Source organism: Chaetodon auriga, chromosome 4 (assembly GCF_051107435.1).
Source record: "Chaetodon auriga isolate fChaAug3 chromosome 4, fChaAug3.hap1, whole genome shotgun sequence".
NCBI lineage: Eukaryota > Metazoa > Chordata > Actinopteri > Chaetodontiformes > Chaetodontidae > Chaetodon > Chaetodon auriga.
In genome coordinates, this window is record NC_135077.1 from 16,826,269 (window position 1) to 16,851,682 (window position 25,414).

At 43.4% G+C, this 25,414-nt stretch overlaps 1 protein-coding gene across 1 annotated transcript; it reads left to right on the plus strand.

Moving 5' to 3' along the window:
* Positions 1 to 1,829: 1,829 nt before the first annotated feature.
* On the plus strand, positions 1,830 to 24,617 carry LOC143319273 (noelin-2-like). Its single transcript, XM_076728084.1, has 8 exons — positions 1,830 to 2,416; positions 7,444 to 7,593; positions 10,220 to 10,375; positions 15,717 to 15,936; positions 17,187 to 17,293; positions 22,036 to 22,212; positions 22,303 to 22,476; positions 23,716 to 24,617. Exons 1-8 carry the CDS (start codon positions 2,273 to 2,275, stop codon positions 24,034 to 24,036), a joined length of 1,449 nt encoding a protein of 482 aa, XP_076584199.1. The 5' UTR covers positions 1,830 to 2,272; the 3' UTR covers positions 24,037 to 24,617.
* The last annotated feature ends 797 nt before the right edge of the window (positions 24,618 to 25,414 follow it).

The following is a 25,414-nucleotide window of genomic DNA, read 5'->3' on the forward strand; positions in this document are numbered from 1 at the left end:
TCATTTGTCATGTCGGCTCTATTGTGCCCCTCCATCTCCCGACGACTGTGTTACCCCTAAGTGCTGCTGATTGAAATATTCATGTTAGTTCAGTGTATTCGCTAAAGGCCGTTTTATGTATAATGCATGTGTATCCTGGGGGCTCTTTACTGAAACAAGAAAGCATGAGCATGTAACCCCTGATGAGAACAAAGGCAATAAAACATTTAGCGTTGGTTAGTTAAATTGTCGACACATAATCGTTCCAGCCGTGAACCACAGAATAGCCGTGTTCTTCTGTAGTTTTACTGCAGTAAAGGCGTGCTCATCTTGTTATAGTAGCATGAGAAGCACTCTCACATAGTCAGCTATTAACACTAATGTCCTGCAGGGGGTCTTGGACACCCCAGGCCCTCTTAGACAGCTCGTAAGTCATACTCATCATTGATTCATCGGCTTCATACTTCATAACTTTCTCAAATTTTATGAAAAATGCTCATAAACATAAGAGAAGAAGAGGACATTTTGCAATTATTTTCTATTGTGTATATACAGACGTATGACCCCAAACAATGAGGAGGTAAAGCCAAAGTCAGCAGAACACAAGGTGTAAGCTAACATTTCAGTGAAGACACCAGCTGAACTAATAATTATTTTATCATAAAACAATCTGCCAGTTATTTCATCAATTAATCGCTTTTATTTTCCAAAATGTCAGAAAATAGTGAAACTCATCATTCATATTTCCCCACAGCCCAAAGTGATGTCATCAGATGTTTTGTTTTGTCCAACCAAATCTAATCTATTATGAAGACATTGTCCTATTATTGTTCTGTCAGTCAATAATTGATAAATCAACTAATTGTTTCAGCTCTAAAATACAAAAGAAAATTCAAATTTCTTGCACACAAGAGTATGTTGTGTGTTTACTTGAGTGGCAAAATAAAGTATATTCAAGGCAGTCAGTCCACAGACTAAAAATCCTTTGATTAACAGCTCCAAAACATTTTTTCTTTTTCTTTGTAATATTGAATTGGCTGTGTTGTTATGGTTTGGTGCTTTGGTCATTTGGTCCAAAATCATTATAATAAGACAATTAGCATATAGTACATTCTGTATATAGTATGGAGTACGTAGCATGGAAATGAGACATAGTTCTTCTCTGAAGCAGATTCACCAACTAGCTCCTTTTCATCTGGGCAGGCAGGCAGACACAAACAGTATTGGCACATTGGCTGGATTTTATTTTGGGAGTTTGTTGCTTCCACAGAAACGCTGCAGACACAGATCAAATAAAACATGTTCAGAACATCTTGTACTTCATCTCAAGTTTTGATCAAATCTAGTCTGAAGCAGCTTGCACACTGAGTTTGAGGTTTGGAGGTACGGCGGGCCACATGGTGGCAGTGTTGTGTCAGTTTGCACATGAAGCACAAACACACACGGACCAGGGACAGGTCAATCCAGAGCATTGTGCTTTCATGTAGATGTTTGTGTTTAATCAATATAAAGGAAAGTAGGGGAAATGAGCAGAGGAAGAGAAATCAATGTGCTCAATAAAGATAAAAGCCGAACATTAGTGGGCCGGAAAATGAGGAGAAAGAGGTTATGCGTTGGAAAATAGGCAAGAAAAGCAAGAAAAGAGGATAAGTGTTAAGTGAGATTTTGTCATCTTGCTGTTTCATGTTATCCACTTGTTCATTTAAGCAAATATTATTCAAATGTTCAAGGGAATGTGCCCATTTGATGAATGGGTCGTGAGAATAGGTGAGAGCATGAGTTAGAGGGAGAGATGGAGGAGTGTGTCAGAGAGAGAGAGGGAGGGTGGAGGGAGGGAGAGGCAGAGAGTTAGTAGATAAATGAGAGAGCAGCGCTGGCTCAGCCACAGCATCTTACTGCCAGGCGAAGGAAGGAGTCCAGGAAACACACACACAGCTCAGTCGGACCTAACCAGCTGTTTCCAGGAGCCTCTCCTGCAGCTTGAGCCGAGCGTTGGATGTTGGGGCTGTATGTGTCACATGGAGGCATCTGGAGTGGCTTGTGCTCCAGGATTTATCCTCTAACCTGTGGCAGTGTAGGAGCGCAGACTTCAGCAGATCGTCCCAGCTGTGGCTTCCTCACAAAACACTGACTTTGGATTGTAGAGCTGAAACCTCTCGAGCGCAAACACGTTTTACCTGTAGCATCATGATGTTTTTAGCATGACTGCTGTCAACAGTTTGGACTGTGTGTGAGAGCCAGACAGAGTTTCTGTTGGTGTGTGTGTGTGGTGTGTGAATGTGTGCGTGTCAGGATGAGCGTTCCCATGTTGAAGATTGGCGCGGTGCTCAGCACCATGGCTATGGTAACTAACTGGATGTCCCAGACTCTGCCGTCGCTGGTCGGACTCAATGGAACCATCATCTCCCCTGAGGGCACGCATGAGCGCATCGTCAGTGTATGTATCCTCTGTATCCACACGCACACACACACACACACACACACACTGTACTGTAAGAGTCGTTTTTTCCTCAGCGAAAATTTTATGTCAGAAGTTCATCTTTCAGATTCTCTAAAATGTGTAGGAGCCAGATGTCTCAGTGCATGCTTCAGTCAGCTGTTCTATTCACAGCACACTGTCTTTATTGCATAAGCTCTCATTTTTTGACACTGACATTATTTGCAGTTGCTGCTTTTGAATTGCAGCAAAACACCTTGAAAAAGAGTCAAATTGAAGGATCAGAAACATTCAGGAGCATTTAGGCTCCGTGCAGGAGATATTTGATCTGTTTATCGGTGCAGAAAATAGAAAGAGAAAGAAAAAATGCTCGCAGGAAACAGAGCACAGCGTGTCACAAATACGAGGAATAAATAACAGGGATTTATAAATAAATAACCTTTTCTGTTGATATGAGTCATAAAGAACACATGTACAGTATGCAGCCACTGCCACACACACACACACACACACACACACATACACACACACACTCACACTGTGGGGTAATGGGATTGCTCTCTCTCAGACTTACTGGGGTGATATTTCTCCTGGGGGAGGCTGACTCACCCGTGGGACAGCCAGCGATTTGTTGCCCTAGCAACACCTTGGCAACCCCAGACGTGCAGATGCTGGACCGCTGCACATGCAGGTCTCCTAACTCTGTGCATACAGTGCACTGTGTATGGCCACGTACGTGTGTGCTTGGGCTTTGCATGATTTAGTTTTGTGGCTCTCGAGGCTCCTCACAGCTGCTGTGTGGCAGCACTTTGCAAGTTCAGCAAAGTGCATTCTGTTTCATGCAGACGCCTACACACAACCACGACGCACACGGAGAGCTGGCTGAGAACAGATGGAGATGTTAGAGGTGCAGCGTTGCTGTTTTGTGCAGCTTCAGGAGACGATAGACAGAGAATCTCTTAAATCTTAAGCTGTTATGTAGTTGTAAATCACTTTGATGACATGTGAATGTAATTGAGAGTTAGATCAGTGCTTCCCGACTTCACTTGTTCCCTCACGGTCCTGTCAGAGGAGCTCATTATCGACGCCTCCCGTCATGTGCAAAATGCGTGCGTTTGAACTGATTTCAAACTGGATCTTATTTAATGCTATTAATTATGTAAAAGTGGGTTGTTACAATATTTTTAATCAATTGAGCTGCCAATATTTAGGTTAGTTTGGTCACGTTTATCTGTTTTATCTGTTGCCAACCATTTATCCATTACTTTCAGCTGTCTATTTTAACCAGTATTTTTAAGTATTTCAACTTTAGCTAGTTATTTCAACCATTAATCCATTAATTTCCACTTTCTCTTTCAGCCATTTATCCATATTAGCTGACAGCTGAGACCCCCCTGCCTGCTTGCTAACTAGTTTTCTCACTCACTCAAGACGTAGCCTGGTGTTCAGGTGTTACAGCTGGCTCAATACGCTCAATACTATATTCTTTAAATAAATTTGTTTTTCAAGTTTGTTGAACGGCTCCACAGTCTTTACCCCCTGGTGACTGCAGAATTGCCCCCTAGGGTGCAAGTGGGGAACATTTAGGTGTTGAGCCTTTGTGTGTAGAATAAGCTGAATAAGCTGACAGAGTAGATTTTTATTATTTCTCCCCTGTGTGAAATGAGCCCTCAGGTGCCATATGTCCTTCTCCGCTTATATCTGCTTATATCTTCTTCCCGTCCATGCCCTCCTGTTTTAAAGCCCCCTACCCCCATCAGTTTCATTGCAAATGGGACTTCAAGGTTACCACACCAAAGCCAGCTGATTGATTTATCAGATGTTTTCCTCCAGGCCTCCACCTCCCCTTCCCGTAGCTCCTCTCTCGCCTCCCAGCTTCCTCCTCTGTCATTGTTATTCTTTTTCAGGGTTTGTAGGGCAGCTTCTCAGTGAGATTACTGTGACAGGCTGTTATGTGTCAGATTGAGCTCAGCCATGCTTTTACATTGTTCTAAAATGTTACCACTAAGTAGGTCAAACCGAAGACCTGCTTAAATCTCACCAAAAACGAGCTCATGATTTAACGTGTGCTCTAATTTAATTTAATGTGCTGTGACCCAGGTCCAACGTTAAGACCCCAGGGAACAATTGCTGTCACCTCAGCACTGCTTAATGGTCCCAAATAGCCCCCAAAAATTAAAAAAGTAAACATGATTATATTACAACTTAGGTGGTGTTCTAAAACTATTGATAAATGTGTTTGTCTTTCTCTGTGCTGCAGTTTATTCCACAGAAGCAAATAATCTCCACTCAGTTTTATTCTTAGAAGCTGCTGAATACCTAATGCTGCAATTTAAATACCACTGAATTAGTAGCATTAAAATATTTTACTTTGAGGAGCATCTGTCTGAATTCACATGAGAAATATCTGGCTCAACAGCTGCCACATCTTCCGCTATGGTCGCCAGCTTTGGTTGCTAACTTTGTCTGTCTGCTGTTTGTCGAAGTTTGTAGCGTAAATTCGATGTTTAGAGCATTTGCGCCGAAAAAAACATGCCTCCTGCAGCCGTAAACAATGCTGTGACAGCAATCAGAGTGAACCAGAACAGTAAAATCCACTGGAAAGCCAAAACACTGAGCTGCAATGTTGTCAAGCTTCATCGAGCTGAGCGGAGCTGTCATGGATTCGTCTCTATTAGCAGCCTCACATACAAGCAGTCACATGATCCAGTGTTTGTATACAAATATCGATTATAATACAACTTTTTTTTTTTTTTTAGTCTCATGAATTCAGGTTTAAGTGTTTTTTTTTGATATAGGATGCTTTATCTTCCTAAAAAAACAACTCAGATCCAAGTTTTTGAAATAGCATTAATTACACCACTTCAATTCAGGTTTTCAAAGTAAAAGATTTCAAGGTTACACATTTAGTTGTATTTTAATGTCAACATTTTATAATGTAACAAAACAATAAGGAGACCTGTTGCTACTCAAATTAGAACTTTAAAATACATTCAGGTAACCAAATAATCATTAACGTTGAATGTTATAGAAATAAACGAGTTGTCACAAGAAGACAAATCAGTGAAATGCGTATTTGATATGTGAATTAAACGGCACCAGCATCAGCAGCAGAGAATGTGTAAGAAGTGAATTAGTCTGGACTTTGAGGAGAGTAGAAATCATTTTTTGTGCAGATTTGTGGGCGCTCTGGGGAACCGGTGACTTTTTGCCAGAGAGAACAGCAGCTCCGGCTGTGGATGCAGAGGGTGGAATCTCTCCAGCTCTGCTGCACGATTTCCTGGACGCAGACATGTGGGAGATGTCACAGCCGATTTTAGCTGCAGACGAGAAATATCCAATTTAGACACGGATGTCTATGGTGCAGTCAAGTACAATAAAGTGCAAAGAGCATGCACTCTCCTTTTTACAAACCTAAATGGACACTTATATCACAATATGAGTCCATTTGCTCCTGAAATCCAGCTGAGATTTAGACACAAACATTTTAAAGGGAAGATATTTGTCCATACTTCTAACTACAGTCTGACCTGAATAACGTGCTGAGACGCTGAGAGGATGTGTGTTTGTTCGAAAATGCTCAAAAGAAAGTGCTTCAGTAATATGACTCATTGAGTCCCTTTGAAAAACACTTGACAAAAACAGATTCACACAAACAAAAAAACACACAGAAAAGAGTCCCTGAAACCGTGCTGAGATTTTCCAGTGTGATCGAATAAGACAGAAGCGTTTTAAGAGGAAAACATTTGTCCACCTTTCTAACTACAGCGTGACCTGAATAGCATGCTGAAACACTGAGAGAGTGTGTGTTGTGTTAGAAAATGCACAAAAGAAATCGCTCCAGCACCGTGAGTCATGGGTCCCTTTGAAAAACACTTCACAAAAGCAGATTCAAACTAACAAATACACAGCAAACACACAAAAAATAAATAATGAAACGGGCACTTCAGGGCCTTCGAAATGTAGCTTTGGCAGTCACTTTACTCTTGCTTTAAAAAAGCTCAGCATGATTTACTGCCTTAAATTGTTCTTCGTCAGAGTCTCTCACGTTGTTGCCTTTGTATCAAAATACAGACATGTTTACGATGACTACACGTCTCCTGTTCTGCAATTTACACTAATACTCCTCCACTGGCCACATACTGTATATGAGCGGCAGTAGAAGCACATTTAATGAACGCATGGTATCTGAGTGTATTGTCTCGTCTTGGTCACAATGACTTGATGGAAGGAGACACATTTTAAGCTCCAGACGAGGTGGCCTGTGACGAACATCTGATTTTGTTCACTGGTGGAAACTGTGGCTATAATATACGATGATGTCATACAAGTTAGAATTTAAACAAGTTAATTTTACATTAAGTGTGGCTCAGAGTAATCATATTTGTTTTCATAATAACAATTGCTCCATGTATTAAATGCCAAAAATTTCAGTGGTGTGTTAACACACATTAACCCTCCTGTTGTGTTTGGGTCAAATCTGAACCCGAACCACACGAGCACAGCACATTTGGAACGTAGGGCCCTTTGTTACGCTCCCATTATGTGCCATATACATGTGGGAACACCGGAAAGACTCCATAAAATTGTCCATCACAGAGTCCACTGTCACTTCAGATTCCTTTTTTTGTCCAATAATTTGTCCAACATCCAAAGATATTTTACTTAGTATGATTTTTGAATGGCCAGTCCTCATGTTTTAGAAGCTGGAGCCATTTTCACCTGACAAAAGACTCAAATGATCAATTGATGCTGGAGGAATTGTCGATGAGTTTCAACATAATTATCGGAGAATTTAAAACTTAAATCAGGTAGAAAGCAGAGACTCAGATTGAGTGTGTCTCAGATTCAACAGAAAGAGCATTGATGTCCTCAGAAATGTGAGCTGCTGGCCAAACAAAAACCAAACAATCCAATCCCGTAATTTACTTTGAGCTTGACTTTATTGACTTTCTCCACTGTTGAAAGCACAGCTGACGTGGTGTTCCTGCAGTGACCTCATTAACGCAGAGCCTGTTTGTGTGCAGGGTTTGTACCCGGGCTCAGAGGAGGGCTGGCAGGTGTACAGCACGGCGTCCGATCCCGACGGCAGGTGCGTCTGCACGGTGGTCGCTCCGGCACGAAACCTCTGCAAACGAGACCCTCGGAGTCGACAGCTACGCCTGCTGACTGAACAGGTGTGCGCGTGTGTATTTGTTTGTCTGACTCGGAGTGCATCCCTGCATGTTTCAGTGGTCAGCATTGTGATGCAGCGCAGGGGAGAGGCAGCGTACTGGAATGAAATATTCACTGGACTGTCTCTTTGTTTTGACACTTGCCGAAACACACATGAACAGACACACACACACTCAGGTTTCACTGACAGATGTATCCCTGATACATCAGTAGCTGTATCCTCTAAAGACTCCCAGTCATTCAACATGCCAGCAGAGTTTAAACTCAAAGGAAACACTGACAGATGGGTGGGGAAGGAACACTTTGCTCTGTTTGCAGGGTGCAGCTCTGTATATGACTATTCGAATGTCTGTGCATTCATATACGTGTTTGCATCTGTGTGTGTGCTTGTGTGAGGATATGCGTCTGGCTGCGTAAGCACATTTCTCTCAATGCACAGCATATGTGCGTCCCAAGAGAGGAATAAAAGTGATTTGTGACAGAAGTTGATGAATTATTGAACACCATCAGACCAGCAAAGATTTCCCTAAGCATGCACTACTGCAAGGCTCACACATTACGATACTATAGCCTGCGCTCTCGCCAGAGTAGCAATGAACCACAGCACTGTAACGTCATGAGGGTTATAACTCTTTTTTTCATTCTCTGCCAGTGTTGCATTTTCTGCTCTCTTTCCACAAAGACAGTGAGAAAAGAGAGCAGCAGATTTGGAATAAGGTCTTCTCCTCGCTCCTTGCTCTGTTCCTGTTGGAAGGCCTCTGTATTTATGAATCTTAATTAACTCAGCATTTCTCTGGAAGTGACACCCAGGTCCTGCTGTGAGTGTGAACGTGTGTGTGTGTGTGTGTGTGTGTGTGTGTGCGCGCGTGTGCATGCGTGGGTGTGTGTGTTTACGTCCTCCCCAGCATGTGTTATAGCGGGAGACGTGTGGGTGAGTGTTTGTTTGTTTGCATATTGCTTCTGGATATCTGGGTCATTTTTGTAATAGAGTTTTTTTCTCATACTTGTTTTTCCATTCAGTATTAAAAGATATTTGATGTATCTGGTAGCATTTCAGGACGGTAAATGAGAAGAAGCGTGGGAGTGTTTATTTCTTTAGAGGAGCACATATTCTCTCTGAGAATCTCATGATGAAATGGATCTAATGGGAAGCTCCTTCAAAGAGACATATGATTTTGCATCATGTTGTCGAGCCAAGGTGGCTGGAATATTAAAGGGTTGGTTCACCCTCAATATAAGCAGCGTATAACCCAAAAACACCTCTTTTGATTTGATTTGTCTATTTTAGGATGTTTGGACGCTTTGAAGCTTCAGTCGTAACGCTGACAGTCAAATTCCAAATCTGCTTTTTAGATCATGAGATTGTGGCATTTCTGCAACTTCAGCTTGTGCCGCTTTCCAAACACAGCTGGGCTCGCTCGACGGAGCAGCTCCAGTCAACGCATGCGTCCTGTTGGTAGGCTGTTACTCGTGACGTCTAACCAATCACATCGTGCTGTGGGCGGGACGTTGAGCGAGACTAAAGAGTGGTGACTACAGGCAAAGAGAGGCAGCTGTACCAGAGCTCTAAACACATACATGCAAGTACATTTATGTGTGTCCAAAGCTTCACTGGAAAACCTCAGTCGAGTCTTTGTAGAAGAAGAACATTCTGCACAGGCCGAGTCTATTTCTGAACCATCTCTAACTCATCTCTCTCTCTCTCTGCTGCCGGCCCTTTAAAATTTAGGTGAAATTAATTTTGTCTGTGCTGCTCGCTGCGTTATAAAATTTCATTTAAAAGATTCAGCAGACATTTGTCCCTCCAGAATCAGTGTCTCCCTTCATTTGGATAATCCACAGTCCTTGCTTTAAAAAGTTAGAACTGGCACTGCTTTCTGACAGAGATAAAGAAATAACTTTGGTGATCCCTTCTGCTTCTGTGCAGCGCCATCATAAGGGTCAGAATTTGAATTTGTACAACAGTTTTGTTTACAAATAACCTGTAAAATGAAGGACATTCAGCCACAGCCGTACTTGAGTTTACTGCAAATAAGCAAACATTAGCATGCTAATAGGCTAAATTAAGATGCTGAACATGGCAAGCATTAGAATTATCACTGTGAGCATGTTAGCCTCACAGAGCTGCTAGGTAGTCTGTAAGACTAGATAGCCCCACGGACAGTTAATGTGTGGATCAACCAAAGAAACTAGGACAATGTCTTTGGATAGACACAAACTTTCTAAATGGCATTTTTCAGTGCCGTAAGTAGCACACATGAAATTAAATTTTCATCTCTGCTGTAATGGGGTGGAAGCAGAAATCTCACAGATGGATATCCTCCTGGACAGATAAAGCCAAAACCATCTGCTCGGCTCCTTGGCTTGACATCACGAGAGGTGTGCGTGAGAAAATTTGTCTTTTTAAAATTTGGGCGAGCCAACCCTCAGTATACCGTCACATCACCACAGAATTATATTCACTGGCAAACAACAGGTGTTTGGAAACAAATAGCAGGTGGCAGTAATCAGACAAACAGCCAAAACCAATCAGAAGCATTTGTGGATGCAGGATGCTAACAGTAATCAGTCATAAAATGAACTCTGTGTGTGTGTGGGTTTGTGTGTGTGTGTGTGTGTGTGTTTTAGGTTCAGAATGTGAGTCAGTCCATGGAGGTAGTGGACCTGCGGACATCCAGAGACCTGCAGTATGTCCGAGACAGTGAGCCGCTGCTGAGAGGAGTGGACGGACGCTTACACACTTATGTGTCCAACCCCCGCACTCTGACGGCCAAGGGCCTGCAGGTACACACACACACACACACACACACACACACACACACACACACACACACCCAGACACAGACGCACAGTAACACAGTAGGACGGTCGCTGTAGGGAACACATAACCTTTGGTGTGAAAACATTGATTTCACGCATGCCAAGCTGAAGTTTCTTGCCTGCACTCAGACACGCGAGCATCTTTCTTGAAGGGGACAAAATTTGTCTCGAAGCTGTCAATTCAGTAACCTCATGTCCGCCGTGTAAAAGCGTTGCAACGGCTTTGTACAGAAGGCGCCAGCAAAACTGCAGCATCACTGCACACATTAAGACTTGGAGCTGTCCGAAAAAAAAAAAAAAAAAAAAAAAAGAGTCTGACATTTGAATATTTATGATGAAATTTACATAATACTGACACACAGAATCGGAGAGAGGTCATGTACAGCAAACATTTTCTGTCAGTTTGGTGTCAGTGTCTTGAATTTGCAGGAGAGGAGATAAGATTAGTTCGCTGGATAAGTGCTGCCTTTTATTCAGGGAAATCTAAATGTATTTCACTTCTTAAATTAGGAGTACTAATCTCATCAGGCTCGGTGCTCTCTGCCATGATGCTGCTGGCAGGCGTCTGTGCCAACAACAAACCAGCAGGAAAGCGGAAGATTATCTCAAGAGCTACAGAGAATGAAGAGCTATGCATTTGAGGAATGAGGGGCGAATGATCTGAACAGTTAAATCAGCTGTGACACTGCTGGTTTAGTGTCTGTAATTGGCAGCACAGGACGCCTCATGGCGCCGACACTAAGAGGTAGTGAAACCCTCTACACCTGCGTGCAACTTTCCCGGGAAGCATTCATTTGGGGATTTGTGTCTTGTCTGACATCAGTTGGAAAAGTGGGCTAAATTTGTCTGAAAAGTGAAAGTTTTTTTGGATATCTGGGTCACATGTAATCACTGTTCAAACAGCATTTCAATAGCTGTATTCCAGTTTGTCGTTGGGACAGTTTCAACCAAATGCAGCCCTTATTTAAACTAGGCGTCTAGATGTCTTTTGATGTGCAAATCACCAACTCAGGGCTTACTTGGTTACTGAGACATCTTTTGCCAGAAGCTCTCAGCAGGCTGAACGAACACATAACACAGTAGAATGATTGAAAATGAATAGACCAGTCAAGGAGGAGTCATGGTGCACACACACAGAATCCAGCAAGGACGCGTCTGGATGCGTCGGGTGACTGAACGTTCCGGCTGGTGGCTGACGGACTGCGAGGTTGGGCGGTGTTTGGTTTTGGCTCGCCTGCTTTCAACATGGTGGATCCAGTGCGGCTGCACCTTCAGAGTGGATTCAATAACGGATGTCAAACCGTTGGATTAAATTAATTTTCTGTGGAGAACAGGAGACCCGGCTGCACGGCGCAGGATGGATGCACCGCGGCGAGTTGACAGACCTTTCTCCGTATCTGTATTTGCATAAACATGACTCAACTTCTACTTTATGCAAATGAGCCTATGAAGTGCAGCTCATCAGGCTCACTAAACTCAGATCAAACTGTCAGACTAGTTGGTGCTGATCAAATACGAATCCAGATTGTGTTACTGCATCGCCTATCAGATGTGTTCAGAAACACAGTGTGCTGTTCAGCTACAGTATGAGAAAGTTTGTGACCAGCTTTTTACTGCTTGAAAAAACGCCCAGCTCACCCATCAGCCAGAGCGTTTAGTGGCCTTGTTCATCGGGATACAGCCTCGCTGGAGGCGGTCCGTTTCCTGCATGAGAGCACCTCTTCAGGGACGCAGCTTTATGATGCAGTCAGACAAAATTTCACTCCGATTCCCTTCAGTCAGGACGGAGGCGAAATATTAACTTCTGGAATTGAATTGATCGTGTCTGGCTGATTTGGCAAAGAGTTCAGTGTAATTGAACTTTTACCCACAGGGTCTCCAATCAGTTTCAGATATGAGATGGTATATACTGTCATCCAGTAAGTATTGATCGTTTAAACCCTTAAGTGCGAGGACACTGGTCGAAGGCATTGAATATAAAGTTTGATATGATGCTGTGTGATTCACAGCTTATAGTGTGCTATTGTTAGCTCGCCATGCTGACTCCTGGAGCACCCTGACTGGTTATCAGCGTTTGCTTCAGCTCACAAGACAATTTCACCGTTCCATTATGCAGCTTTACCTTCAGTTAAGATCATACCAGAAAGAACAAACTCCAGCGGCATCAAACATGAACAGTGTGGAAGGAATAGTTTGACATTTTGGGAGCTGTGCTTATTTGCTTTCCTGCCAAGACCACTCTCATGTTTGTACAACAGGAAGCTACAACCAGGAGCCGTTAGCTTAGCTTAGCATAAAGACTGCAAACAGCTTATATAATCATCTTACCAGTGCCTCTAAAACTCACAATTAACATGTTATGTTTCATTTGTTTAATCCATACTAAAGATGTAGCGTAACCGTAATTTTACAGTGGGTTTATGTACTATATGTACTATATATGACTATTTCTTGGTCAGAAGCAATAGCTTATATTTTCTGTTGGTTGCCTGGCAACAGCTAAACTAATTTACAGCTTTTTCTGCATGATAATAAATGCACATGTTTGCCAAGCTATTCCTTTAAAACATAACAAACATAAGACAGGCGAACGTAATTACAAGCTCGTAAACTCAACATTATACAACACCTTAAATAGTAGTTAAAAGCCTGGATGTCATACGAAACGGACACAGGCTCCATAGGAGGTACACAAACACAGACACACCCAAGGAGCAGCATGCTCACACACACACACACACACACACACACACACACACACACACACACACACACACACACACACTACTCCTCACTGTACTTCACCAGATAGAGAGAATTTCCACCTCCCAATAAATCCATTCTGCCTTTCATCTTCTGCCGAGCATCTTCTTAACAACATCACAGGGCTCTGGGGTCTGTTTTTAAGTTTTTATGCAGTTAGTTTTTGTGTGTGTGTCTCTGTGTGTATGTGTGTGTTGTGTGTGATGCGTTGTGTGTGTGCGCTTGTTGCTCCTTGGGGGTTTTCACCGTCATAAGCTTTTGCCTTTGCACTGAGAGGCAGAACTGGTGAATATTTATGCAAATGTGCAGCTACAGTAAGTTTATCAATAACTAAACAGTGTGTTCATCCCATGGGAGGAGGGGAGGCAGGGAGATGGAGAGCAGGAGGTAAAACAGAGGGATTAAGACAGACAGATACAGGGATAGATTGACGGTTTGAGAGAGATGGAGGGGGAAAGGAGAGGAAATAGACAGAAAAAAATTTCCTCATTGCATATTACCATTTTCCCCTGTGGGAGGGCGGTGAGAGGAATGAGCAAAGCGAAGTAAAAGGGGAGGCAAAGGTTAGGCAGAGGGAGGGGAGAGATAAAAGAGTGAAACAGGAGGGGAGAGATTAGCGAGAGGTGAAGATGAAGGAGGAGACACGGCAGGGGAGGGATTAGCCAGGTAAAGTGTTTACTATCTAACAGGCTGTGACATTTTCATCATTTTGTCAAGATTGATTTCCATACATATTAATGAACTTACATTTATATGCAAATAATGACGGCAGCACCAATCAGCGAGGATAAAGTAGCCAAATTTAAGGTCAAACCAAGCATGTAAGACAGCTTTGGAAAATGGTTTGAAGCGATGTTGGAAAAGCATTTAGGTCCTGATTTGAAGATAGCAGAAGAGGGATTACAGACAAAGTGTTTGACTGACTGCCAAGCCTATTTCCTGGATGTGTTGCCGTGTTTGTGTGCAGGGGTATGAGATGTTCTGAGGAGCGGATAAGGTTTTTGTCTTCGCTTTTGACACTTCCATTTCAAATCCAACTCCCCTCTCTACACAGCAGGTTTTGAAGGTGAAAAGACGCCTAGGTATCGAGGCTAAAACAGAAATAAAAGCGGTATATCAGGAAAACCCCTCAGCTTCCTGCTGCAGCACACAGCTGTGTCATACATATTATTCAAATGGTAAATGTTGATCTTCCCTCAAGATGATAGCAGAAAAAGTCCTGGAAAAAGTCCAGTGTGAGAGTATTTTAAACAGATCTTTAACTGTGGACGGAAATATGTTTAAAAAGAAAACATTTCTGCTGTTTATCTGGGTCGCAGTCCTGCAGAGTAGCCCAGACACACTCTCCTCCAGCCACATCTTCCATCTCCTCCTGTGGGATTGTGAGGCATTCCCAGGCCAGATGGGAGATGTAGTCCCTCCAGCATTTTCTGGGCATGCTTTCCATTTGGCTAACTTGGACCTTTGCGTCTCTTCCTCGTGTCTTTGCTCCTCTCAACACACGTGTGAGAGAGAGAGAGAGAGAGAGAGAGAGGTGGGGAAGAGAAGATGACAGTGGAGACGGTTATTATATTACTCATAGCGCACAGCATCTCAACTGTTGAATGTGCAGAGGTAACTGAGCAGAAGATAAAATAGTTGTGTAGTTTCATGCTTTAGTCTTTTTAACTTTTCTCTAACAATGAGTGTCAGTCATTACCAACAGGTGCAGCAGGTGGTAGTCAGAGCAGACTGACCTGCCTCACTGCAGCACACTGAGGAAAGCATCGCTGAAACGTCTACGCTTTTTTCCCCCTCAGCTGAATTTTGACATTGAGAACTGAATAAAAGGAACAGTCTAATTGATCTTATACCATTTCTGTACTTTTTAGAAACAATGACGCATAGAAGAGAACATGACACCTGGTGATTACTGCTCCAGTACTGCTAAAAAATGCATTAGGGCACGACTATGAGCCATAACTGTGTATTTTTCCTGAACGAGCCGAGACGCACTTTGAACGGAAAAGAAGAAGAAAATAAAATTGGCTGATAAAGAAAAAAGAGAAGAGAATCTTTATGATTCATTCATCGTTCATATTCGACACACATCTAATCATTTTTGTGTCATGGATCTTGAATAACACTTGAGCAGCAATTTGTGCTTTTGTTCCTGTTTCCACAAGTAATTTGAGTAATGCTGTTCAGCTCTGACTGTAACAGCTGACCAATCACTGAGTAGATTCATACCTGATGTTTTCCTGTGGACGCCCTCCTCCCTCCATCAGTTTCCAGGTCACAGGCTGCAGGATGGAGGAGCGAGGAGTGGAACAAGCATAATTATTTGAATGGAAAGCACTTTGAGTCTTCTCTGGGGTCTCTTCCCAGTTTGACTTCACCCACCCACAGGGATGTAGTCACACTCAGTGACTGCGGTGGCTTTCCTGAGCTGCCTCAGCCAAAAGAGAGAGAGAAATAGATGTGTTGTCAGATGTAACCACATTAGTGTGGACCACATCTTCTCCCTGGCTTATTTTTCTCGCCATCTTTTGTGCACCCACAGGAGCTGAAGGGCCAGATGTCTCAGCTACGGCCCCTTCTGTCAGTGGTGGAGCAGTACAGATTGGACCTGCAGACGCTGGCCACCTTGCGACTGGAGCTCCTCAACCTGTCAATCATCCTGACAGCCATTCAGGAAGAGATCGGAGCGTACGACTACGAGGAGCTTCAGCAGAGGGTTTTACTGCTGGAGACCAGACTACACAGCTGCATGAACAAACTGGGTACGTGCTGGAGGGTTGGTAATACTCTGCAGTGCACAGAAAACTACTGTTTTTACTTAATTACTTATGCTGCCTTTGACATTGGACATTTTACCAAGCAGAGGACGTCTAACAGAAGATGGCATCATGTTGCATTATGTGAAGAGTAGTCCAGCGTTTTATGAGCAGGAAACGGACACTTTGGATTAAAAGGATATCTACGCCTCTTCTGAGGCCTTTTTTTTTTTTTTAAGTGTTTCCTGCAACTTCCCCAGTATGTTTAAAGATATCAAACAGCTGTAATCAAGAGCAGAGTTGCATTTTGGGAGATTTGCTTATTTGCTTTCTTGCCAAGAGTTGCAGAGATCAATACTCTCATGTCTGTACAGTGAATATAAGAGTACAGGCTGGTCCTGTCTTATGGCTGTCTGCTGTTTCCCTTGTTTCTGGTCTTCATGCTAAGCTAAGCTGGCAGTAACTTCGTATGAACCAGAGAGACATGAGAGTGCTATTGATTGATTTTCTCCTCCAACTCACCACTAGACAGCAAATAAGCATATTTCTTAAAATGTCAGCCTGTTAAGAGCAGGAGGCAGGTATTCTAACATGAGTTTCGCAAGGTCATCTAGTATATGAGGACAGAGCAGAGCTGGTGTTATTTGTGCATGTTGTGATGAAAATAGACAGCATAGAAGTGGATTAATGTTGCTGAAGGGGTGTGAGATATTTACACGGATGTTATGATGTTGCTTTTGCAATGAGATATTGTCTCTGAAATCCATTAGTGTTGACCACAGCCTCTGTTCCAGTTCTAAATAAAAGAGCAATCTACTGCAGTTTTCGCAGCCACCTTTCAAACCTACAGAGGGTGACGGTTTTATACTCAAAAGATGGATTTTGCGGCTGAAACACTTGAAGGGTTTGGTAGTTGCGACTGATGTTTCAAAAAAGCTTTTCAAAAAAACAACGTAAGCAGTTTTTAGTTGAAAATATTTTCTTTGCGTTTAGAAAAAAGCTTTTCAGAAACATATTTTACTTCAATACATTTCGTGAGATGTTGGTAAATTGAGTTGGGACTGGTGGCAGCCCGTAAACAAGCTGGCCAGATGACCTTAACAGGCAACATCGATCACTCCAAACCAGAAACTATGAACACACATTGTTGCTTCACTTCCATAATCTTTGCTGGTTGCTCACTTCATCTATAAAACTCACTATTTTTGGGATCTTTCTTGCAGATTTAACACAGCATGTCCATTTGTTGTTAACAGGTTGTGGTCGACTGACTGCAGTTAGTAGCCCGATTACCGTGAGAGCCTCTGGGTCCCGCTTTGGCTCCTGGATGACTGACGCCATGATTCCCAGCTCCGACAGCAGAGTAGGTGGACAGTGTGTGTGTGTGTGTGTGTGTGTGTGTGTGTGTGTGTGTACATGACACACAGTGAAGCAGGTGTTATGAATGTGGTCACACGGCCGCTAAGCTCCATATTCTCTGTGATGTATTCCTTCAGTCTTTCTGCCTGACTCCTAACATGACTCTTGTGTGCACTCTGTCTTCACTCACTACAAACTTCACCCATTTCCTGTGCGCACACACATACGCACACACACACACACACACACAGACACACACACACACACACGCACGCACACACACACACACACACACACACATCGTACGGAGTGAGTGCATATTAAGCTAGTTGTCAAGGCGACTGTCTCCCAGTTGCCAGGTGTGATTTATATCGCCATGGTGACCCTTGCCTGTTCCCTATTAGAGCTTCTCCCTGGTGATGAGAAGGAGCTACACACAGCAGCAGCATCCCAGTTATTGCAGCCGCTTCCCAGTTAGCAGCGTGACTGTTGTTGCGAGGTTATGGGTGGGGGCTCCTTCCCGACCCTCGAGTCTGTTTGCTTCTCTGTGCCAAAAATAGGAAGCTTTTCTTTAAAATGCTGTATGCTGCATGTTCCCCAATCTGAGTTTGACATTCAGCAATGCGCAACTAATGCATGTTATACGAATTTCTGGATTAGCATCATAAATAATAATAGATACTAATACAAATCCGTCATCTGCAGAAATGACTTTTATCTTGCGTCTCCTCAAGCTTAAAGGAGCCCTGTGGAGTTCTCTTGTAAACAAACAGTTCTATTTACATTTAGCGTTTCATACCAAAATGTGTTTCCTTGAGGCCTAACAAACGTGTCGGATGCATTTGCCTCCTCATGAAACATTTGCAGAGCTGATTTTTTAGAAGATTTTCAAACCTGTGTTGTTCACAGTGAACCGTGGACGTGTTAAGCGGAGCTGGGCACATTCAGTGAAAAGTCTCTGCAGGCTTGCTCCTGCTTCTGCATGAGGACATTCTGATAAATTTCAGGGTGTTTGAAACGCTTGTCAGCATTTTACAGCCGCTCCTGTACTGGCCCAAAAAGCATTTTTTCCCATAGACCATCATTGGGAAAGTGACTGTAAAACCACATCTGACACACACAGAGCAGCATTATCCTCCCATTAGAGTTCGGCTTCTGGACACCTGATGAAAATCCTAATGCAGGTGTGAGAGACCAGCTGCTGCTGCTACATGCTCTAAATTCTATCTTTGACATTTTAACAACGTGGTCAAAATGACATTTTCTTCAACTGCTGAGCATTTTTCAGTGGTGTTTGTTGGGTTGGCTGCTGAACAGCATTGCTTTGATTTATCTGTGGTGTTATAATACACAGTCAATATCAAAGACAAGAGATGCACAAACAGCAAATGATGATGTTGGAAAGAAGACTTTGTGACTTGTAGAAGATCCATTTGCCAACGACAGGACTTTTTCTCTCTGAAGAAGTACAGATGCAAATCCAGTGATGACGCTGCAGGCACGTACCTGCAGACGACCTTGATGTCCTTTGATATTTCATAAGGTCATTATTTAAGGCTGCTGAGCATCAGAGGCATCACCAACCAGCTGGCAACGGCAATCATGTGTTTATGGATTTTCTTTTCCTAAATAAAATAAGTCACACAAAGTCATATTACATTACATTAAGGCTGTATGGAATTAATGATGTGCACATACACACACACACACACACACACACACACACACACACATACACACACACACACACACACTGTAAGCAAAGTCATTCTCATACACCCTTTGGTATCCATGACTACAGTGTCTGCACCGGGTCCCAGTTTGGCATTTATGAATTCTTCATTAGCTCATCAGTGTGTGCATGTGTGTGTACATGTGCGCGCAAATTATGCTTTACACTCACACGCGCGCGCATGCACACACCTGTCGCTGTATTTGAGAACAGCTGCTGAGGTGTGGATATCCCCTGATCTGTCAAGATGTGTCTGCTGACTGTGTGAGAGGGAGAGAGACAAGCAGCAAAGCAGAGAGAGAGAGACGAGAGACGAGAGACTGGGGCCTGTTGTTGAAGAGGTGTGAAGCAGGGACAGGAGACAGGGAAATGAAAGAGTGGGAGGACAGAAAGTGAAAGAAACAAAGAGAGGAAGGGGGAAGCAGGAGAAGGTTGATCACAAGAACAACAGTCGGGACAGACAAGCGGGGTGGGATGAAAGCAGCATTGGGAGGCGATGACAAAAAATGACACGTAAAGGAGGCGAGGAAGAGGCGGAAAAAGTGGTCAAGACAGGCAGCGGCAGACGTTAAAGATGTTTATTTTTGTAAAGGGTCACTGGCTGCTGCAGTCATTCCTCAGTCTTCTCCACGCTGACCGTGAAGTGATCCTTTCCTCAGAAAGAAAGGAGCAAATCCACAGCTCTTATTCCAGCTGCACACAAATCAAGTGAGTCTCTTTTTAGAACAAAACGCCCTTTTTTCTATTTCACAGACAATGTTTCCTTCCTTCAAACAGCGTTTCTCACAGCGTTGTCTACTGTCATCGAGCTTAGGTCAGTCAGTGAATGTGCTTACATGCAGGCGAATAGTCCACCATTAGTTTGAATATGACAATATTCCACATATGATTGGGGACATTTAACAGCAGATTCCGCTTGGATATTCAGAATTAGGCCCTATTCCGAATGTAGCATTTTCCAATTAAGACGTTGGATATGCTGATATTATTCAGGTTTTTTTTAAGCATTGTGAAAGATTTGGCTATAAGCAGGTTTTTGGATATGTGCAAATATCCAAACGCCAAGCTTTTCAAGGATGTGTTTGAATGAATGAAAGAGAGAGGCTGTGTTTGCACAGTCGAACAAGTCCGCCAGATAATCCTGATTTCTTCCTGTACATCATAACGTTAATCAGAGTGTGCACAGCTGCATGTAAACTGGAATATTAGTGAAATATTCATTGTCATTAGCAGTGCAAACAGATTAGGAGGAATATTGTCTTTTTCAGAATAAGGGCAAAAAAACTGAATATTTTGTGTGAATGTAAATGTAATCGATGATTTTAACTTCATGTTTAAGCCTCTTGGCTGGTTTGTAAAAAGCTTGTGTGATCTCGTTAACTGACCAGACAATAAAAAGAGATAACAGACATCATAACACATGCAGTAATTTGTGTAATGTGCCTCACTTAAGAGCAAATATTTGCACAGAACGACAACTGTGGATTTTGTTCTCTATCTTTTACAGTGGAGTTACGCTGCGAGTACTTTTAATAGGGTAAACTTGAAAAACTCCACACCGATCCTTTCTGGGAGTATGAGCTCCAGAAACAACAAAAAACTCCTCACTTACTTTTTTGCACACTCCGTTTGTTGTATAATCAGCGTCTGGAGCTTGTTTATATAAAGCAAATGGTGCATTCAAATGCAAAGAGATTACAGCTGGCAGAAGACAAAGGCACTCGTGTTCCTTTGTAACACCGTTTTAAAAGAACTTAAAACAGAAAGCTTCATCAGATGAGCTGCTGAGGCAGGGACGTGTTGAGAGGAGGGAGGGGTAATCAGTCCGTTTCTATTGTCTTTGCTAAACACAAGCTGAGTCTCAATTAAACATTTTGTCATTGAAGTCCCTCAGAATCACTGCAATCAGTTACTTTTGTCTGAAAATCCCTAATTCATTGAGCACTTTGAATATTGTGCCTAAAATTAACTGTAATTTGAAAAATGGTGTTACCACTGCAGGAGATATCTTCTTCTTCTTTGACCCATCTGCTCTCTCTTTTCTGCCCTCTCTACTTTTGTATGTTTGGAGAAGGAATAACAAGCCTTTTTCACCATCACTGCTCTCTCCTGCCAGCGCTCTCTGCTCTTTCTTTTCATCTGTTTCACCTTTCGTCCCTCTTTGGGTAATTAATCCTCCGTGCTGTCGACGCTCAATTTCCCTCCTATCTCATCTCTTCTTCCCCCTCATCTTCCCTCGTTCTCTGTCCGTTTGTTTCTCCGGGGAACTATGAAGGTTTTCTCTTTCACGGCCAATGAAAGAGAAAACCATCTAGCAGATTTTATTTGCTGTAGCTAGCAAGTGTTAGCTAATTAACGTTAACTGTGTGTGGTTGTACACTCTGTCTCTGCTGACTCGTTTTAAACCACGAGCCCTCTAAGATGGTCTTAAATGTGCACTTGATGGCCTCATACGTGATATTTTGCCAAAAGGCTCAGGCTAAAGCTGCATGTTCCAGGAAGTAGCCATCATCCTCACCAGCGGATGATTCCTGTAGAAGACGTGGAAGTAAAAGACCAAAGTGTTTAACGAACATAAAACCGTCTTCTGTAATGAGTTTGGCCAGAGTTTATGGAGTGCACAGCTTACATTAGACATACACTCTTGTATTTCTTGTTTAGAAAAGCAATTTCTGAAAGCACAGCCCTCTAAACTCTTTGGCTTTGAGTATCACCTCGCCCAGCTCTGAGCACACGCCTGTTGTTCTGGTGAGGAGTTCAGCGGACGGTCAGTGAAATATCTGTGGTTTGCTGTCACTCATCTGCCTTAACTTCATTGGATGAAGGACTGTCTCAAAACCAGCCAAAGCAAACCTACAAGGAATTATCTAATCAGTCGGCTGTTGAGCATGGCAGGTGGCCATCATGGCGCTCTCTGCAAATTCAACAGAATTTAGTGCTGATTGGGAGCTCATTTTTCATCCTGGAGGCAAGATCAGAGGTAAACCTCCAGTTTCCCTTTCTCCCTCCGTCAGGTGTGGTCCATGGATGGCTACTATAAGGGCAGGCGTGTGTTGGAGTACAGAACCATGGGGGATTTCACAAAGGGGCAGAACTTTGTGCAGCATCTGTTGCCTCACCCCTGGGCAGGAACCGGCCATGTGGTTTACAACGGATCGCTCTACTACAACAAACACCAGAGCAACATCCTGGTAGGAGGCCGGCCGGACCGGAGACGCTGCAGGAGTAACGGTTTGATAATAAGTGACCACAGTGAGAGATGTTTGCGTCTGTCTTTCCAGGTTCAGTACCATTTCCGCTCTCGCAGCGTGTTGCTCCAGCGCAGCCTGAGCGGAGCCGGATACAACAACACATTTCCCTACAGCTGGGGAGGCTCCTCCGACATCGACCTCATGGCTGATGAGATGGGGCTGTGGGCCGTCTACACCTCCATCCCAAATGCTGGAAACATTATGGTACAGTCTGCCGCTGTCTGTGCAGATGTTTTCTCACACTATTTGAATAAGTTACATTTAAGTTTGTGCGTGTGTGACTAAATTACACCACAGTTAAAATACTGAACCTCTGTTTGAACAAGGAGGGAAGACGCATGATAAAATAAAAGACTCAACAGGTATAATATCATGAATTGACTGTTTGTTTAACCCGTCTCCTGAACAGCAATGGTCAGTCACAAGTCAATCAAGTTAGTTTCCTTCCAAATTTTGCCCACATTCTGACTGAATTTCAAGAAAATTTGCAAAAGGCAACACAAAAGAATGCATTTGATTGTGTTAATGTGTTCCCACCCACTGTGTTTGTGTCTGTTGAGTTGAGCGCATCAAGATAAACAGCTAATGCTGGTAATTCTCCATTAAACCATTAAATCACACAAGTTTCCACATTTTGTTATGTTCCAGGTTCATCTTGAAATGGATTCAGATCTTTTTCTTTCTCATCAGTCTAGACAAATACTCCACAAAGACAAAGTAAACAGAAAAACTGAAACGTCCTTTGTAGTTCAGCATTCAGGCCATATCATTGAGCTCTGGTGTATCCTCCTTCTCTCAATGGTCCTTGAGGTGCCTCCCTAACTTGCAGTACACCTGTGTGTAATTGAATACATTGGACATAATTAGGAAAGGTGCACACCTGTCTGTATTAGGTCTCCCAGTGGATGGTGCATGTCAGAGTGAGGTGGACAGAGATTGAGGTACAAATCAGGAGAAGGATACGAGAAAGTTTCTACAGTCCCTACAGTCCAATGCGGTGGTGCTGTGGAGGTGTTTTTCTGGGACAGGGACTGGGAGATTAGTCTGGATCAAGGGAAAAATGGGTGCAGAGCCTGAACCCAACAGAGCATCTCTGGAGAGATCTGAAAATGGCTGTGCACCGACACTTCACATCCAACATGGTGCCAAGCAGGAAGGATCATTTCCAAGAAGACTTGAGGCTGTTATTACTGCCAAAGATGCTTTAACCAAGTACTAGTGAAGGGTCTGAGTGCTTATGTAAATGGGTTATTTCAGTCATATTTTTAATACATTTACAAAACACTCCTGGTTTTACTTTGTCGTTGTGGAGCGTTCTATGTGTGAGGGAACAAAATTAATTGAGTTAATTTGAAGATGAGTCAGAAACATAACGAAATGTGGAAAACCTTCCGCATCACACCGTAGTCTGTCTTCTGACCAACCGTCCCGCTCTGCCTCCAGGTGAGTCGTCTGGACTCTCACTCGCTGGAAGTCCTCCAGAGCTGGGACACGGGGTTTCCTAAGCGCAGCGCAGGGGAGGCCTTCATGATCTGCGGCACCCTGTACGTCACCAACTCCCACCTGGCTGGGGCCAAGGTCCACTTTGCCTACCACACCAACTCCTCCTCGTACGAGTACACCGACATTCCCTTCCACAACCAGTACTCCCACATCAGCATGATGGACTACAACCCCAGAGAGAGGGCGCTGTACACCTGGAACAACGGACACCAGGTCCTCTACAACGTCACACTGTTTCACGTCATCCGGAGTGACGGATAGATCGCGGGAAACGGTAAAAAAGAGGGAGTGTAGTAGAGGAGGATGCAAGGGGTCGTTAAAGGGTACTGCAAATTACAAAACACACACACACACACACACACACACACACACACGCAAAGGCCATTCATGTCAACAGGAAAGTGAATACTGTCTGTGTTTCAATTTGAATGACTTGTAGACGACAAGAGCTCACTGAGCTACTAGACACAATACACGGTTGTCGAACACATGTCTAAAGGTCACTGACAAGAGTATCCATCACGGCGAGGACGGAAATTAACAGCCTCTGCTGCAGGGACGCTGATAGAAAGAAGAGAGTCAGACGGTTTGAGCTCATCCATATTCTGTTGCGTTTCATTCCACTTGTGTCTCAAGAAGTGATTTTGGAAGTTAAAGTTGAATTGTCAAAAAAAAAGAAAAAAAAAAAAAATCAGCTCGTGAACTGAATTTCAACTCGCCTCAAACCTCGAGCTGTGACGACGAACCTGATGGGGATATTCTGGGTTTGTGATGTGATCGTGGACGTGTTCAGTCAGCATGGTTGTTCATTCATTAAATCTTACTGTCAAACTTTGCCAAGACTGCTGTCTTCTCTGATTGAGAGCGGGGAGAGTGGAGAAGTGAACCATCAGTTTTTACCTTGTTTCTAATACAAACCTGTCTGTCTACATGTGTGTTGAAGGACAGAACGTAGGTTTGAGTCTCCTTCTCACTCAACAGTGGCTGAAATTGATAGCATAACAAATAAGTTGCTGAACATATGGCAAATAAACAAGAAGAACTTTCAAATCAGACAAAGGGAATTGGAGGCAACAGCCAGAATCAAAATAAGGACGGGAAGTGTGAAGGGCCAACCATTCACGGCCCAGCAAAACCATATAAAGCTTACCTAAATGAAAGAAAACCAAACACAGGAGTACCAGTGACCTCCAACATGACAAAAGAGCTTTGTGCCGGAGGGGAATTGGTCTCTCTCGCTCCACGCTGCCAGCTCTACTTTACAGGCATGCAGCCTCAATCAGCTCAGGGGCTCTGCATTGTGTGTCGGGGTCTGGAGAGGCGAGAGCAATACCTTTCAGAGGGAAATCAACTAAACAGGGCGAGGAAACACAAACGAGCACACAGTGAGAGCAGGTATACGTCATATATCCACCTCTGGGCAGGGGGACATACAATATACTGATCTATACCTGCAGCCGATCATGCTACAGTCGAGTATGGGACACATTAAAGCACATGATTAAACTGTCTGACAACAATGACGTCAGCTACGAGCCCCCCGAGGCAGAAGCTTCACTGGAAGGAGATGATAATGTTGAGATGTGTGACGTACACCAGCAGAGGCAGAAAGGCCGGCAGCCACAGGGTACCACCAACC